This window comes from Nycticebus coucang, chromosome 24, assembly GCF_027406575.1.
Source record: "Nycticebus coucang isolate mNycCou1 chromosome 24, mNycCou1.pri, whole genome shotgun sequence".
In the NCBI taxonomy this organism is placed as follows: domain Eukaryota; kingdom Metazoa; phylum Chordata; class Mammalia; order Primates; family Lorisidae; genus Nycticebus; species Nycticebus coucang.
Window position 1 is genome coordinate 32699861 of NC_069803.1, and position 14126 is coordinate 32713986.

The following is a 14126-nucleotide window of genomic DNA, read 5'->3' on the forward strand; positions in this document are numbered from 1 at the left end:
CTTCATTAGGACTCACTGCCTTTCACAGGACAGAGATCCTGTCTGGAGATTTATTACAATGTGCACTTGCAGAGTGGCCTGTGGCTCTACAGTGGCTCGTGTGCTCTCTTTGTGATTCAGAGAGATGGGGCGCATTGCACAAATGGGGACTGAGGCTCAGGGGGGCTAGCACGGAGCCGACCCTGACTCGGAGCCGTGACGGGTGACACTCGGCACCTGGCCCAGCCTGGGCCCTGAATTTGGCTGCCTAGCAGGGGCTCTTGGGGCCTGAGTCCAGTGTGTGCTGAAGCCTCCCAGGGGGTTTCCTCTGGGAGACTGCTGGAGCCTGAGGTTGAGGGACCACACAGCCAGCTGGCTTCTGTGCTGCACAATTGGCTACAGTTGTTAGATGGGAATCTCTGCCCCCGAGTGCTGTGTTGAACTAGGGTACAGGTTAGTGTTCAGGCCTGGGAGTGTTGCCACACTTACTTTCTCTTGCTCTCTCTCTGCAGAGATATATGTGTAGCTGCTGTCCCCAACCCTGGGCCATGGACAGGTACTAGTCTGTGGCCTGTTAGAAACTGGGCCAGGCAGCAGGAGGCAGTGGGGGGGGGGGTAAGCAGGTGTTGAGGGGGAGTGACAGATTGGGGGATAAAGGAGGATAGCCCCCCCCCCCCATCCTCAGGGGGAGGAGCAGTGGAGGTTAGCTGGCATCTCCTGCTGTGGCGTCCTGCCTGGGCAGTGTGCTCAGGGCCTGTGAGTATTCACTCTCCATGCAGGGAGGAGCCAGGCCTGGCCAGAGGTGGCCTTGCACTCTGGTCACACTTAACTGTGAGCGTGCTGCACGACTTCATCTCCCTGCAACTGTGGGCCTGCAACCCTGGCCTCCTCTCCGGCTCTGCAAAGGCCACACTTCCAAACCTGCAGGGAGAGCCCAGGCTGAGGCCCTGAACATGAAGCTCCTTGCCCTGCTTGATGGAGATGGGCTGCCTGTCTTTGGCTGCTCTGCTTGTCAGTGTGTGCTGGCTGGGAGACAGACACTGACAGGCCTGAGGGAAGTAGTCAGCTCACCAGGCTGCAACGCTCACCTCACTCTCCCAACCATGCCTTCACAAGGTAAAGCATACAGCTGTTGCTTGGCACGATCAGCTCTTTATCATCTTTATGCACAGCTTTATTTGTCCATAGAAGGTCAAGGTACAGTAGCAGACCGGCCCCCCACCCAGCACTGTGACAACTCCTCGGACCAAGAGATGGACCCCTGAGCCCCTATGAGTGCCCTGGGACCAGTGGGGATAGGGCCCCTGACTCCAGCACCTCGGTCCGTATGCTTAGCCTCTGAACCTGGGTGCACGCAGCAGTAAAATGAGTTAGTTGTAGAAGAAAATGCAACATGACATTCGTCTGGCTGTGAGGCATAGTCACCTCCTACCCCTAGTGCTCAGGATGGCCCAGAGTGCTGGCTGCAGCTGCTGAAGAGTGGAGGTCAGTGACAGCGGAGAACCGGCACCTGGAAACTTTGCAGCCAGGGGATGACCCAGACTTCAGAGTAGCAGCTCAGAGTCTGCAACAAAGAGGGGCGCACCTGAGAATCCTGGTACAGCTTAACTCTGCCCGGGCCTCCCTCACTGAGCATTCTCCCCTTGCCTCCAGTTTTTATTTTGAAAAATTTTAAATCTACAGAAAATTGAAAGAATGATTTAAGATTATGTTTTTCATTGTTAAATGTTGCTACATTTACTTTCTCTTGTTCTCTCTCTGCAGAGATATATATGTAGCTGTTGTCCCCAACCCTGAGCCATGGACTGGTACTGGTCTGTGGCCTATTAGAAACTGGGCCGGGCAGCAGGAGGTGGGTGAGGGGCAAGCAGGTATTTGGGCGGATAGAGCAGGTGGGGGAGGGAGCAGGTGGGGAGAGGAGCAGATGGGGGGATGGAGCAGGTAGGGGTATTTACAGTTTCATCTGTATTTACAGCTGCTCCCCCAAGCTGTGCCTCCTGTCCAACTCACAGAAGCAGGACTGTACTGCAGACTGCATGTGGGAGGGATGTAGGTTGCTCCTCAGGATAATCTAATGCTCCCCTCCCCACCCTCTACCCCCCAACCCCCATCCATGGAAAAATTGTCTTTCATGAAACCAGAGCCTGGTACCAAAAAGGTTGAGGACCGCTGGTATATGTCATGTACATACAGTTTCTGAGTTACCTGATAGTCTTTCTTGCTCTAACCTCCCTGACCCCACCCAGGGCTCCCTCTGGAGCTGTGCCTCTTGGGGGGCGGGGTGGTCTAAGGGCAGACTGCCCTCTGCAGTCTCTCCCCAAGTTCTACCACGCCCATGGGCATGCGGGGGCACTGGGAGGCATGACCCACTCAGGAGCGTGATCTGGAACCACGCATCAGAGAAGTGACGAGGGGCTCTGATCAGGAGGGAGACCCTCTGCTTTACCAGCTTCAAGGTGCGGTTGGTTTGGAAGTCACAGTTGTCCAGACTGGGGTGCCTGTTCTTCTTGCAGGTCGTTCTGCCAATTTCCACCTCAAGCATGTACTTCAGGCCTTTCACTATCTGGAGAGAGCATAGGGATAGGGTCACGAGTTTGGAGCACAGAATGGAAGGGAGTGGGCTCCCCCACCAGCAAGAGGACCTTAACACACATCAAGGAAGTGCCTGAGAAGAGGGAGAGGAGGGGGTGAGGAGCTCTTGGGCCTGGGAGGAAGGTGGGCTGGGCTGGAGACCCTCCTTCTCCCCCTACTCCAGCCTGCTCCCATCAGGGGTGCAAGGCAGGCTTTGTGTCAGGCTCTAGGACCCTCCTTAGGCTTGCCCAGCCTCCCTCCCTCCTGTGCCAGGGGACCCCACGCCCCCACGAGCCTGCTGTGTTTCATGGGGGCAGTGACCCGGTTCATTCTTGTTTGTGGTTTTAGAGAAGTCCAAGAAAAACGCCTTAATTTTTAGTCTCAGCCCCACAAAATACCAAGTGAAATAAAGTTGTCCCCAACACCACCAAGGGAGAGGGACAACCTCCCACCCCTCTTTCTCAGACCTTGGACATCTGGGCCCAGAGATCACCCTGGCCTCCTGGAGGAGGTTGCACTTCCCCCAGGGAGGACCCACAGCCCCTGGGCTCACACCAACTGCCACCTCCATAGTCTTTCTCACACAAAAGCAGGTTGTTTTTTAAAAAGTTGGAAATTGCGGAAAATAATAAAGAAGGTTGTAAACATCACCCCTATCCCGTGACCCAGGGTAGCCATGAGTCCCTGAGCATGGCCACTTCTGCGCCCTCCAGGCAGCAGCATTGGGGTGTGGGCACCGTCCAACAGCCAGCCACATCAGTAAGGGCCGCAGGGTTCCCTGTGGCCAGCAGATGGCAGAGACTTCCTGATGGGATCTCTCACTGCACGCTGTTGTCCATGCAGACCATGTGCTAGGCCATGGGAAGATGAGGCAGGAGGCAGGGCAGGTGTGAGTCAGGCGTGGCCTGGGCAGAGCGCTAGGACATGGAAGGACGCAGCAGCAAGGAGTTTCGGGCCTGCCATGCAGGTGGGAAGTGAGGCCTGGCAGGGGACCTGGGGTGCTGCGGAGCAGCTCTGCCTGGCAGTGCAGTGGCCTGTTCCTTGCAGCAGCGCCTTCGTCACTCTTCTGCCCCCAGGACCCCAGCCGCCCACTCCCATGCTGCTGGGCTCTGGGCCAGGGGCCTGGCCACTGCCCAGAAGCAGGATTTGTGCCGGGGCTTGGTGCTGCTGTCACCTCCTGGCCTGGTCAGTGTTCTAGACTGCGGGTGGGGAGGTGGGGGGTCACTGCAGCTCAGCTTCCCAGCAGCTCAGCCAGCACCCAGCCCCTCACCTGGACCAGAGCTCTCCTGATGTGGGACTCCTTGAACAGGAACATGTCATTCGTGCAGTTGTTGAATTTTTCAACACTGTGTCTGGCCGCTTCGAGGACTCTCTGGTTATTGGTCTTTACTGGTTCAGGAAATCCTGGTTTCACACCCAAGTTAAGGTCCTGGGAGCAGAAATCTGAAAGAGAGGAATAAAGAACCTCATAAGAATGTCGACTTGATGTTAGCAGGCCTTTGGTCCAGGCCTCCTGCCTCACACCAGGTTGGAGCTTGGTTCTTTGTGAGAAGGCTCTTGCCCCGTCCACCCTCACCAGTGTACCCCACAGCCAGCCACCTGTCCATTTATCCTTCACACCCTACAGAGTGTGAACTAGAATAAAATTGTAAGCCCCCAGCCAACTGAATGGATACCATCTTGGCCAGGAGGACCCCAGAAAACCTTAAAGCTGAGGTACCAGACAGGACTTGTCACAGCCCCTCCCCTTTTGGAACTGACACTGTCATTAATAGGCCTAAGGCCACAGGCAAGGCAAAGGCTGACCACACCTTTACTTAACAGGTCACTTGAGTCCCTGTGGTTTGTTTCTGATTAATATGCTTCTTTAACATAAAGCCTTTAGGCAAGGGTTCATTTCTTTAACCAATTACAAATTGCTTTATTTCATTTAAAAGATCTTTAAACCCACCTATAACCTGCAGACCTTCCCTCACCCATCTTTAAGATATCCACCTTTTCCAGTCAAACCAGTATACACCTCCCGCGTAGTATAATTCCTGGTCTCTGAATGCCTATAAAAACAAACTAACCTGGCTGCCTTGGGTACACGTTCTCAAGATCTCTTGAGGTCATACTCAGCTCAGAATAAATATGTTACAGAGTTTGGGTTTTCTCTGTTGATGAATGCATTCCCTGTGCACCAGCAGATCACGCTACATTCAAAGCTGAGCTTTGAGGGTGGTGCAGGGAGGTTGCTCCTGCCCACACTGCCCTTTTGGAACCAAGGGTTATCTCCAACCCGTGTGTTCAAGAAAAACTGAATGTGTACCCCACAAGGAGAAGCAGGACGTAGCCTTAGGGCATTGGGAGAAGTCAAACTCAGCCTGGCCCTGGAGCTGGGCAGCAGAGGCAGTGCTGGCTGGGTCCTGCCCCAGGGCCCCGTAAGGGTGATCAGTCTATGGTGAAATAATAGAAAATTAGTAGCTCATAGTTTTTCAGTAAGGACTAAATCAATCTCACTGTCCACCTTCCTCTGCCTGCCAGACTTAAGAACAGCCCCCCCTGTAGATTTCTGTTCTCACAAACCACTGCAGAGAGCAGACAAAAAGGAAATGTAGGCTTGGCGCCCGTAGCTCAGTGGTTAGGGCGCCAGTGACATACACTGGGGCTGGTGGGTTTGAACTTGGCCTGGGCCTGCTAAACAACAACGACAACAACAACAACAACAACAACAAAACAGCTGGGTGTTGTGGCGGGTGCTTGTAGTCCCAGCTACTTGGGAGGCTGAGGCAAGAGAATTGCTCAAGCCCAAGTTTGAGGTTGCTGTGAGCTATGATTTCACAGCAGTCTACTGAGGGCGATGTGGTGAGACTCTGGCTCAAAAAAAAAAAAAAAAAGGAAATGTAACGTCTCTTTACAGTCGCTAGACCTAGTGACTAACTCCGTATTTTAGAATTTGTTCCTATAGCCTCAAGAGACTCTTGAAAAGCTCCCAGACAGACAGTGGGCTGTGAGCATCAGGCAGAAATAGTGGCAAAAAACGCCTGTCAATGTCTGTCTCCCATCTGTCAGAGGAAAATGGACCAGCATCCACATTCACAAGACCTTGTGAATTCTGTGGCAGTCACTTTCTTTCTCTGCCCCTTAAACTCAGCTGGCCACTGGACCTCAGTGAAGCATTCTTCCTTTCCTTGGGATGCCAGCCATCTCCCTGCTCCCTTCTCTCTCTCCCTCCCTCTCTCCTGCTAAGAAGATAAAAATAATTGTTTTACTTTTACATCCTAATCTTGGTCTGGAGAAATTCTTCTCTCATCCCTGCAGGAGCACCTACTGAGCTTTCCACCCTAAGACTTGGTGCCCCACATGAGGAGGTATACTGAGTCACCACAGACTCCCCCCCATCAGAACCCCACCCACTCCTGGTTTCAGTATACCCCTGCTGCCCCCAGGCACCCCGAGAGGCACCCCCAGTGCCCTGCTGCTCTTTTCTCTCTGTGCTGAGCAGTCTGGCTGGTGGCGGAGGACACCTGGATTTCTCTTGCCTTTCTGTGTCCTTCCTGTACCAAGTAAGGCCAGCACGAGTGGCTTCACCCCAGTTCTGGTGTGTAGCTCCAGCCAGAATGGACCAGTGCCCCTGGGCTCCCTTGGGAGGGCACGTACGCACGGTCCGGCTACTAGTTGGCTCACTCCATGCCTGCCAGGGAGCTCCCTGGTCTGCAGCTTCTGGGCTCTCCCTCCGCAGATGAGCAAGTAAGGAAGGAGACACTGGAGTGTAGGGGAGCTGGATGGGATGTCTGCAGGGCAGGGCCTGGGGAGGGGAAGCCAAGAGGGCCAAGTGGGCGAGAGCTGCGGGTTTTATTAAAGAGCAAGAGTCAGTGTGAACAGGCCCCGCAGGCTGCCTCCCACAAGTGAATGGTGGCCTTTCCTGGTTGGCAGCTCATCAGTGATTTGAATTTGGGTTTCTCCTTATTTTTCAATTTTTCTACAATAGTTATGGATCAGTCGTGCATTAAAATGACAAGTCGAAAGATTGGGGGGAAATTCTAACTAAACGGGGGAGAGATGGGGAAGAGGAGTTTTAGGTTTGTAAACTGCTTCTCTTCTTAAGAATTTCCCCAATTGTCCTAAAATCTTAGTGTGGCAGAGATGACCAGAGCTGACCCACAAGGTAAGCCCTGGCCAACGTTGTGATTTTTTTTTACATTAATATAATATTTACATTTTTATATTAAATATAAAACTCAGTAGCTCAGCTGCACAAGTTGCATTTCAAGTGCCCAGGAGCTGGGGCTGAGGTTGCTTGGTGGGTGGAGATTAGAATATCCACCCTCAGTTCGGCTTCCCTTGGTTGTGTCCTCTCTGGAGGGCCTCACGGGAGGGCATGGGCAGACCCTGGGCCTCCGCGTTCAGTCCTCCAGTCTAGGAAGGGAGAAGCAGCCCGAAGTGAGACCCACTGTCTGAGAGTGGCAGCAGTGCTAGCCAGATAAACTTCCGGGCTTGGTCAGGTATGGAAAGAAGAGATCAGTGATGCCCCGTGGTCACTGTCACCCCCTCCTTACTCAGCAAAATCTGGCTGAGGCAGGAGAGACCCAGATGTATTTGGGCTTTGGACATGGTGCTGCTGGAGTAGACAATGAAGTGGGGCACCAGATGGTTCCTGGGATATGAAGAAACTGAAATTTGGGGAGAAAAACACATGAATCCAACAGAGCACAGGAGTTTTCATAGCACTATTGCTGAGCACAGATCTGGGGTGGCCCACTGGGACAAAGTGCCTCCCGCCATGGGGACTGAGAAGGTGGCTGTGAGGCCCAGTAGAAGGGAGCCAGGGAAATGCCTTTGCCCTTAAACTAGGGGCTGGGAATTAGTCTGGCAGGCTGGGAACTGGACAGCAGGGGATCTGAGGATGCGAGCCTGGCATGACAGCGTCTGAGCACCTGCACAGCCAGAGGACTCTTGGGGGAGAGTACCTGGGGTCAGGGCTTTATAGCTGAGAACAGTGACCTTAGCTCAGAGTGAGGGACCTGAGGAGGTGATGCCTGCTGCCACCTGAGGTCTGTAAGAGGCCCTCCCTGGAACCCAAATGTCTGGCACGGGTAATGCACACCTGGCCCCACTGAGGGCAGAGAACCAGGATGCCATGCAGCCCCCTGAGAGGTCTCTCCTGGTGAATGGTGCAATGGAGAGAGGCTTAGCAGTGGGCAGAGAAGTTGTGGGTCTGTGGAAATGCTGTGACCTTGCGGGTGCCCTGCCATCTCTAGTCATCAGCCTCCTTCTTGAAGGGAGGTCCCTGGTAAATGGGAGAGAAGGTGTTACGGCCATGTGGCTGCCCATGCTGCAACAGTACGAGGAATCAGCCTTTCCTCCCCAAGATAGCAGTAGCCCCTAGCGCCCATCTCACAGGAAATGCTGCCTGGTGTGGTCCGCGTGCTGGCCCACAGCTGCATCTTGCACAAGCGTCCTGGGACTGTGCTGTCAGACCTAATGCTGCTGTCACGCCACCCCCACGTGAACCACTGCAGCCTTTAGTTCAGGTCTCTGCAGATGGAAACGGAAAGCCGGGAGCTGGTTTCAGGAGTCTGGGTGAGGCCTGGCACCTGCATTTCCCTAGGTGATTCTGACACGGGGCTGGGGTGGGGTGGTGGTGGGTCTCCTGGAGACTCGGGGATGTGGATGTGAACTTGAGGAAGGAGGGGGGCAACCGAATGCCAAAGGCACTTGTTGATGACAGGAAGTCAGGTGTGGTTTTAGTTACAACAAAAACTGTTTTGGAAACCAGCTTGGGTTGTGCTCTTCCCTGCCATCAACTCAGAGCAAGAGGCCCTTGGTGGAGGGGATAGAGTTTTTCAGTGTGTATTTGCCATCAGAGATTAGTGGGTTGTTTTCTTTCCTCCTTGGTAGATTAATATGGCTGTCTATATTTTTCTTTGTGAAGACTATACTCATGTCTTTTTCTTATTTTACACTTAACCTATTTTTGGTAGGAAATTTGAAAAATACAGATGAGTGTAACAAAAAAAATGATTCTCAGTGATAACCACTGTTAACTTTTAAAAACAAGATGTGCTAAACTTAGTTTTGCTTGAATTCAACAGAATTTAAAAAGTGAAGTGAAGTGAAACTCAGAGGTTACTATAATCTTCAAATACATGTCCCCTGTGATGTTAGTTCCTAAACATTCTGGGAAAGTTACAAAAAGGTTACGAAAAATATTGAAGTTGGTTTATTTTTGTTTAACCACGTTTCTTAAAATGTAGGGGTCAAGTTAGTAAACCTTCAACTGTCTCACAGTTGTCTAAACAAAGATTAAAAGCTCTATTTTTAATTTTTAAAAAGTTTAAAAGTCAAACTTATTTGAAGGATGATTCATTAAGAGAAATTAACAGGGAAACTCTGATCATTAAAAACAAATAGCCCAAGGAGCAAATCATCTTTAGGGAAGATGGACATGAGGCCTACCAAGCAGGACATGAGGCCTAGTTGGGGAAGGAAGGAGCATACCTGGGCCAGATCCACTGTCCTCTGACAGGACCCTTCTTGGAAGAGTCTGGGGTTTGCTCAGGCAGCTGAAGTGGGGGCTCAGGATTATGGGCACTATGGTTTTCTGAGGCCTCCTTCCCCTGGGGATACCACACCATTCCTTCCTATATCCTCCAGGCAGCCCATTCCCATTCTGCAGTAGGGGACAGGGCTGGGAGTGGCTAAACCAGGTCTGGCCCATTGAAAAGAATCCCTCCCTCTTCAAGAAGGGTTTCTTGGCAGGTGCTAAGGGAGGGGCAGAGTCAGATCCCACCCAGAGGGAGGCTACCACAGAACAGGGGTGTGGCAGGCTGGAGCAGTGGTGGGGCTGCAACCCTAGGGTCAACAAAAGAGTGAGGGGCAAGCAGAGATGAGAGACTGGAGGAGGACCACTCAGCTGGGGGCTGGTGCCTGCAGGGGCAGGACAAAGGGGGATGGGTGACTGGCCTCTGTGGCAGCAATGGCCTGGGTGACAGAAATGCAGAATATGTGGACCAGTGGACTTGTGAGAGGAAACTGAAGTCTGCACACAGAATTCTGCATAGAATCACTGCACAGGGCACACCAGGCCCACTCTGAAGGAAGCAGGGGTGCCTCTGAAGAGCAGGACGTGGGGAACTGGGACCCAGGCAACCTGACAGCTAGGCACAGACCATATATCAGCCCCTTTAAACCCCAGCCCGTGCCGCAACTCTGCAGGTATGGGCCACGCCCCCAGGGGTCAGACGCTTCCCCATGATTGGAGATGGAGGTGGGGCCGGGTACACTAGTGCTGCACACTGCACTGGGAAGGCACAAGGTGCTCTGACCCAGGGGCTGCTGTGCCACGCACAGTCACAACCTGGGCAGGGCACCAGGGTACAAGACACAGAGGGCCTGGGAGAGAGTAATGGGGGTCTGTGCCCTGAGGGCACCAGGACAGCAGCTTCTCCTTGTATCTGGGATAGTGCCCCCAGAGTCCAGGCCAGCAGAGCCGCCAGCACCTAGCTTCTCTGAGGAGGACGTGGGCCCAAATCCAGCACTCTGGCGTCTGGTGGGCAGATCCTTCCCCCTCCTGCCTCTGCACCTCTGAGACCTGTGACCTAAGGGCTCTGCAGCTGTTCCAAGCCCTGCACTGAAGGATCCCCTGGTCTGTCCTCTTCCCTAAATCACCTCTTAGTCCTTCAACATCAGCATCCCTGACACAGAGAACCTCGGTGTCTCTCCTTCTTGGTCAGAAGGAAGCAAAGCTCAGAGGAGGCATTCTGGTGTTCCCTTATAAAGCACGAGTGATAACCTCACCCTGTTTCTATTCCCGTTCCCCTGTTCCCCCTCCATACCTCTTCCTCAAACCTGACACTGACGTTTTGACACAGGCACTGTCCCCCACCAGCCTCTGAGTATACACACAATGTGTGCGCGTGTGTGCGCTCTTGTACTTTTCATGAAAAAACGTCTAAGAGCTTATTTAAATGGAATCCAAAGTCAAACAGGCCACACCCAAGCTCGGGGCACTGTCAGTGAGCAGAGTGTAAGTGACACTAACCTGTTCTGTGCAGGTTAAAGAGAATAAATCTTTTCTCAAATTATTACCAAACAAGGACAAATGTCTCTAGGAGGCTCCAGAAGTAGTTGGTAAAGTAACACAGTAGCAAAGTTTTGATTAACATCCCTTAATTTACTTTTCTGAAAACCTAAGCCACCCTGATGCGTGTCCTCTGGGGAGGATGGAAGATTTGGGACACTGAGCACACATCAAGGCACTGGGCTGTGCAGAGACTGCACACTGTGAAGGGGGAGCGTGCAGGGGAGCTCCTGTCTTCTGCAGGGAAAGGTGCTGCGGAAGGCTGCAGCGCCCAACTCCTTCCTCTTTCAGGAGTGTTCTGGGCCCTGGGGGTGGGGGAGTCTCTGCTTGTGAAACCATTCCTGAGAAGGGAACCCAGGTGCCAGGAGCTGGGTGCAGACACTCTCGTCTGGTGGCCCTCTCTGTCACCAGGGGGCGGGGCGAGCCCTCGTTATGGGCTGGTGCTGAACTGGGTGCTGAGCTCATCGGCCCCCATGTCCCAGAGCTTGCAGCCTGGATGGTGGTGCCTGAGGCTGGGATGTTGGGAGATAAATGTCAGATTCAGGGTGCTGGTGTCCACTCTGTTCCATCTGCTCATCTCACACAACTCCAGCATAATTCAGTGACTCTGGGTCCTTGCCATGGCTCCTGGGGCCACACCCACCTGACTGTGAGGGGGCCCATCTTTTGAGGGCACATGTGTCTCTCTGGCATTAAACAGGATGTTGATTTCTCCCAGGATTAGTCCTGGCCTCAAACCACTGGGACACACTCAAGAGTATGAATTCCTCTCACTAGCTGTGCAGCCTTGAGCAAGCTGCTTAACCTCTCTGAGCATCTATGCCCTCATCTGTAAAATAGGGATGAGGATGCTACCTCACAGGTGGTGTCAAGAATATATGACATAATGCAGGTCAAGCCCTTGTCAATAACTGATATGCAGTCATGTAATTATTATCAAATATGATATCAAAATGCATATGGCCATAGTGGGTATCTCTGGGGGCAAAGTATAGAGGGACTTCTCTGGGTGCAGGGAGCTAAGGACTGGCATCACTGTGCAGATGGCAGAGCAGGTGACTCCTTGACCCCCGGGCCCTTGCCAGGCAGATGGGCAACTGCAAGGTAGGCTGCAGGGCAGAGTGTGACACGGAAGCCAACGGAGCTTCCTAGAAGAGACACCAGTCAGTTTGAGAAAGAAGAAGGGGTTTCCATTTTCCACCAATGGCGCAAGGGTGGAGGAAACCAATGTAGCAATTTCCTAGGTTCTGAGAGGCTCTGGGGGTGGAGGGAAGGTGTCCCAGGGGCTCAGCACTGAGGTTTCTGCTGTTTGGTGCTGGGTGCAGAGGGAAGCAACATGCCCAGATGGTGTCACCCTTGGCCACATGTACAAACAAGGCTCTGGAATTTGTTTTCAGAGGAGGCAAGGGGGCTATCGGAGTTGGGGGTGTAGGTTCTCACCAGACAGAGGGCCCCCAGCACCCTCACCACGTAGATGAGGACCCAAGGCCCTTGTTAGAGGCACCAGAAACTACCAAAGCGCTGGCTTCAAGCCTGGGTGGTGACATCAGGGTGTCACCAGCACAGTAAGGGAAGGGCCTGCCCTGGACAGACCAAGGAACAAGTGGCTGAGGCCCCTTCAGAAGGCACGCCAGGCCCACTGTGTGCCTCTGTGGGAGCACTCTTCCTGAGCCTCTCCAGGTCTGAGGGGGAAAGCAGGTACCTTCCTATCTCATAGATGGTGGGACTGAGGCTTAGGAATGTTCCAGGCTCCATAGGTGGGAGGTACAGCTCTGAGGGGCCTTAGCATCCCTGTGTGTGAGGGTGGCCTCTGGAGCTTCCATTTGGGGTTCAGTGGCAGACAGCAGGCTGCCAGGGAACAGACTGGAGGGCTGTGTGCACATCACACACCAGCAAAGGGGTGAGCAACACTGCCTGTTAAAGTGACACTAACAGCCACCCAGCACCTCAGGTCACAGCAGTTCCCCCTGCACCCCCATTACTGTCCCAACCACTCTGTGAGTTGAGCAGAGCCTATGAACACATCAACAGTCTGTAGGAATAACTAGACCCCAACCTCACGTCCTTGCCAGGAGAGGCTAGTCTGGGAAGGAGCTGCTTCTCTGGAGGGCTGCTCTTCTCCATCCTCCTCCCCACCTTGGAAGACACTGTGGGGGAGGGCACAGGTAGACCCTGCTGGCCAGGTGGGAGGCAGGGGAGGGGGTGAGGGCCTCAGGAGTGAGCTAAGAAGAGGCAAGGCAGGGGAGGCAGGGGGAGGCAGGGGGGTGGGGTCCTGTCCCCAGGCCTCCTAGTCAACCACCAGTTAATCCAGTTTGCTGAGTACCCACTCTGCACCTGCTGATGTTTGCCCCCACCACCCACAGCAGAAGCTGCCCCCTCACCTGCCCCCCAAACCGCAGCACTCACCCCGAGCTAGGTCTGGGAGCCTCAGGCAGTGTCCCCACTGTCACTGACTTCTCAGTGTCCTGATTCACCATGAAGGTAGGTGACCCCTCCCCCCACTCAGGAGGAGGGGGCCTGAACCTTCTCTCCCTGGTCACCTTGGCCAGGCTCCAGCCCCTACCAAAGGAGATGGGAAGGCAGAAACCAGCCTCTGCCTGTGCTGTCCCCATCGTGGGCTGGACGGTGGGCTGTGTGACACAAGCAAGTCACTGCACCCCTCTCGCACCAGCTTCCCTGTTAAAAATGGGGGGAGGCGTCTCCTCTTCATCAGTTCAGGGGGCTGACTGCGGGTGCGGAGAGTGGGGCTGGAGCTGTGCGCCTCGGCAGATCACCCACCCCGGCTGGGCCTGAACCCCAACGCTGACCTTCAGAGTGCGGCGGAGAAAGCATGACAGTGGTTGTTAGGGTCCCTAGCAAATCACAGGACGGCAAGTACCAGGAAGGAAGGACGCGCCTTCATAGAACCCCGCTAACCGCCGGCACACGGCGCGGCTGCGTCCCCGGCTCCATCCCCGCACCCTCGTGCGGACCTTTCTCAGGCCTCGGCAGAGTCCCGGAGCCCCACGCCCCTGAGGGGAAGACCGGAGGGTTGGGCTCAGGCGCTCCCCAGGGGGACCTCTGAGAAAGCAGCTGAGAGCCTCCAGGGGAGCCCCACTTACCTGGGGCCGGGTCCCCAGGGGCGCTCAGGACCAGGCAGTAGAGGGCGAGCAGCGCGCCGGCTGAACGCATGTCTGCCCTGGAGCGTGCTGCCCACTCCGGTGCTGGGGACAGGGGCGGTTTCTTGCTGAATCACTTGAGCACAAGTTCTTTACCTCTTGATCTTAGCCACAAAGCCGACCGCTTCCTTTAGAAAAGTTTCCAGGCAGCGATCAGTTGCTGGGGGAGGAGGAACACTGAGACCGGTGAACAACCCTGGAGCAGTTTTCTACCCCCCGAATCATGCCTGAAACAGACGTTGCACTAAAATATTACAGTTGTAATTTTCAGAAGCAGCCTCCCTTGATTTTTCTCCTCCGAGCCATACACCCCTCTCCCCCCAAACCGGCCCCTGAGCTGCCCCCAGCAGGAG

The 14126-nt window shown here is 54.1% G+C and overlaps 1 protein-coding gene across 1 annotated transcript; it reads right to left on the bottom strand.

Annotated features, from left to right (window-relative positions):
• Positions 1 to 1138: 1138 nt before the first annotated feature.
• CST7 (cystatin F) lies at positions 1139 to 13897 on the bottom strand. Its single transcript, XM_053578335.1, has 4 exons — positions 13717 to 13897; positions 3821 to 3993; positions 2426 to 2542; positions 1139 to 1543 (listed from the first exon to the last, which is right to left on the bottom strand). The coding sequence occupies exons 1-4, from the start codon at positions 13784 to 13786 to the stop codon at positions 1466 to 1468; spliced, it is 438 nt and encodes a 145-aa protein (XP_053434310.1). The 5' UTR covers positions 13787 to 13897; the 3' UTR covers positions 1139 to 1465.
• Positions 13898 to 14126: the final 229 nt, after the last annotated feature.

What these genes read in the sequence shown, in the direction of transcription:
- CST7 (XM_053578335.1), bottom strand. Translation starts at nt 13,786, where the DNA reads ATGCGTTCAGCCGGCGCGCTGCTCGCCCTCTACTGCCTGGTCCTGAGC. An exon ending in TCAGGAGAGCTCTGGTCCAG is followed by an intron (nt 2,543 to 3,820) that starts GTGAGGGGCTGG and finishes TGCTCTCTCCAG; the next exon opens with ATAGTGAAAGGCCTGAAGTA. An exon ending in CCAACCGCACCTTGAAGCTG is followed by an intron (nt 1,544 to 2,425) that starts GTAAAGCAGAGG and finishes TCTTTGTTGCAG; the next exon opens with ACTCTGAGCTGCTACTCTGA.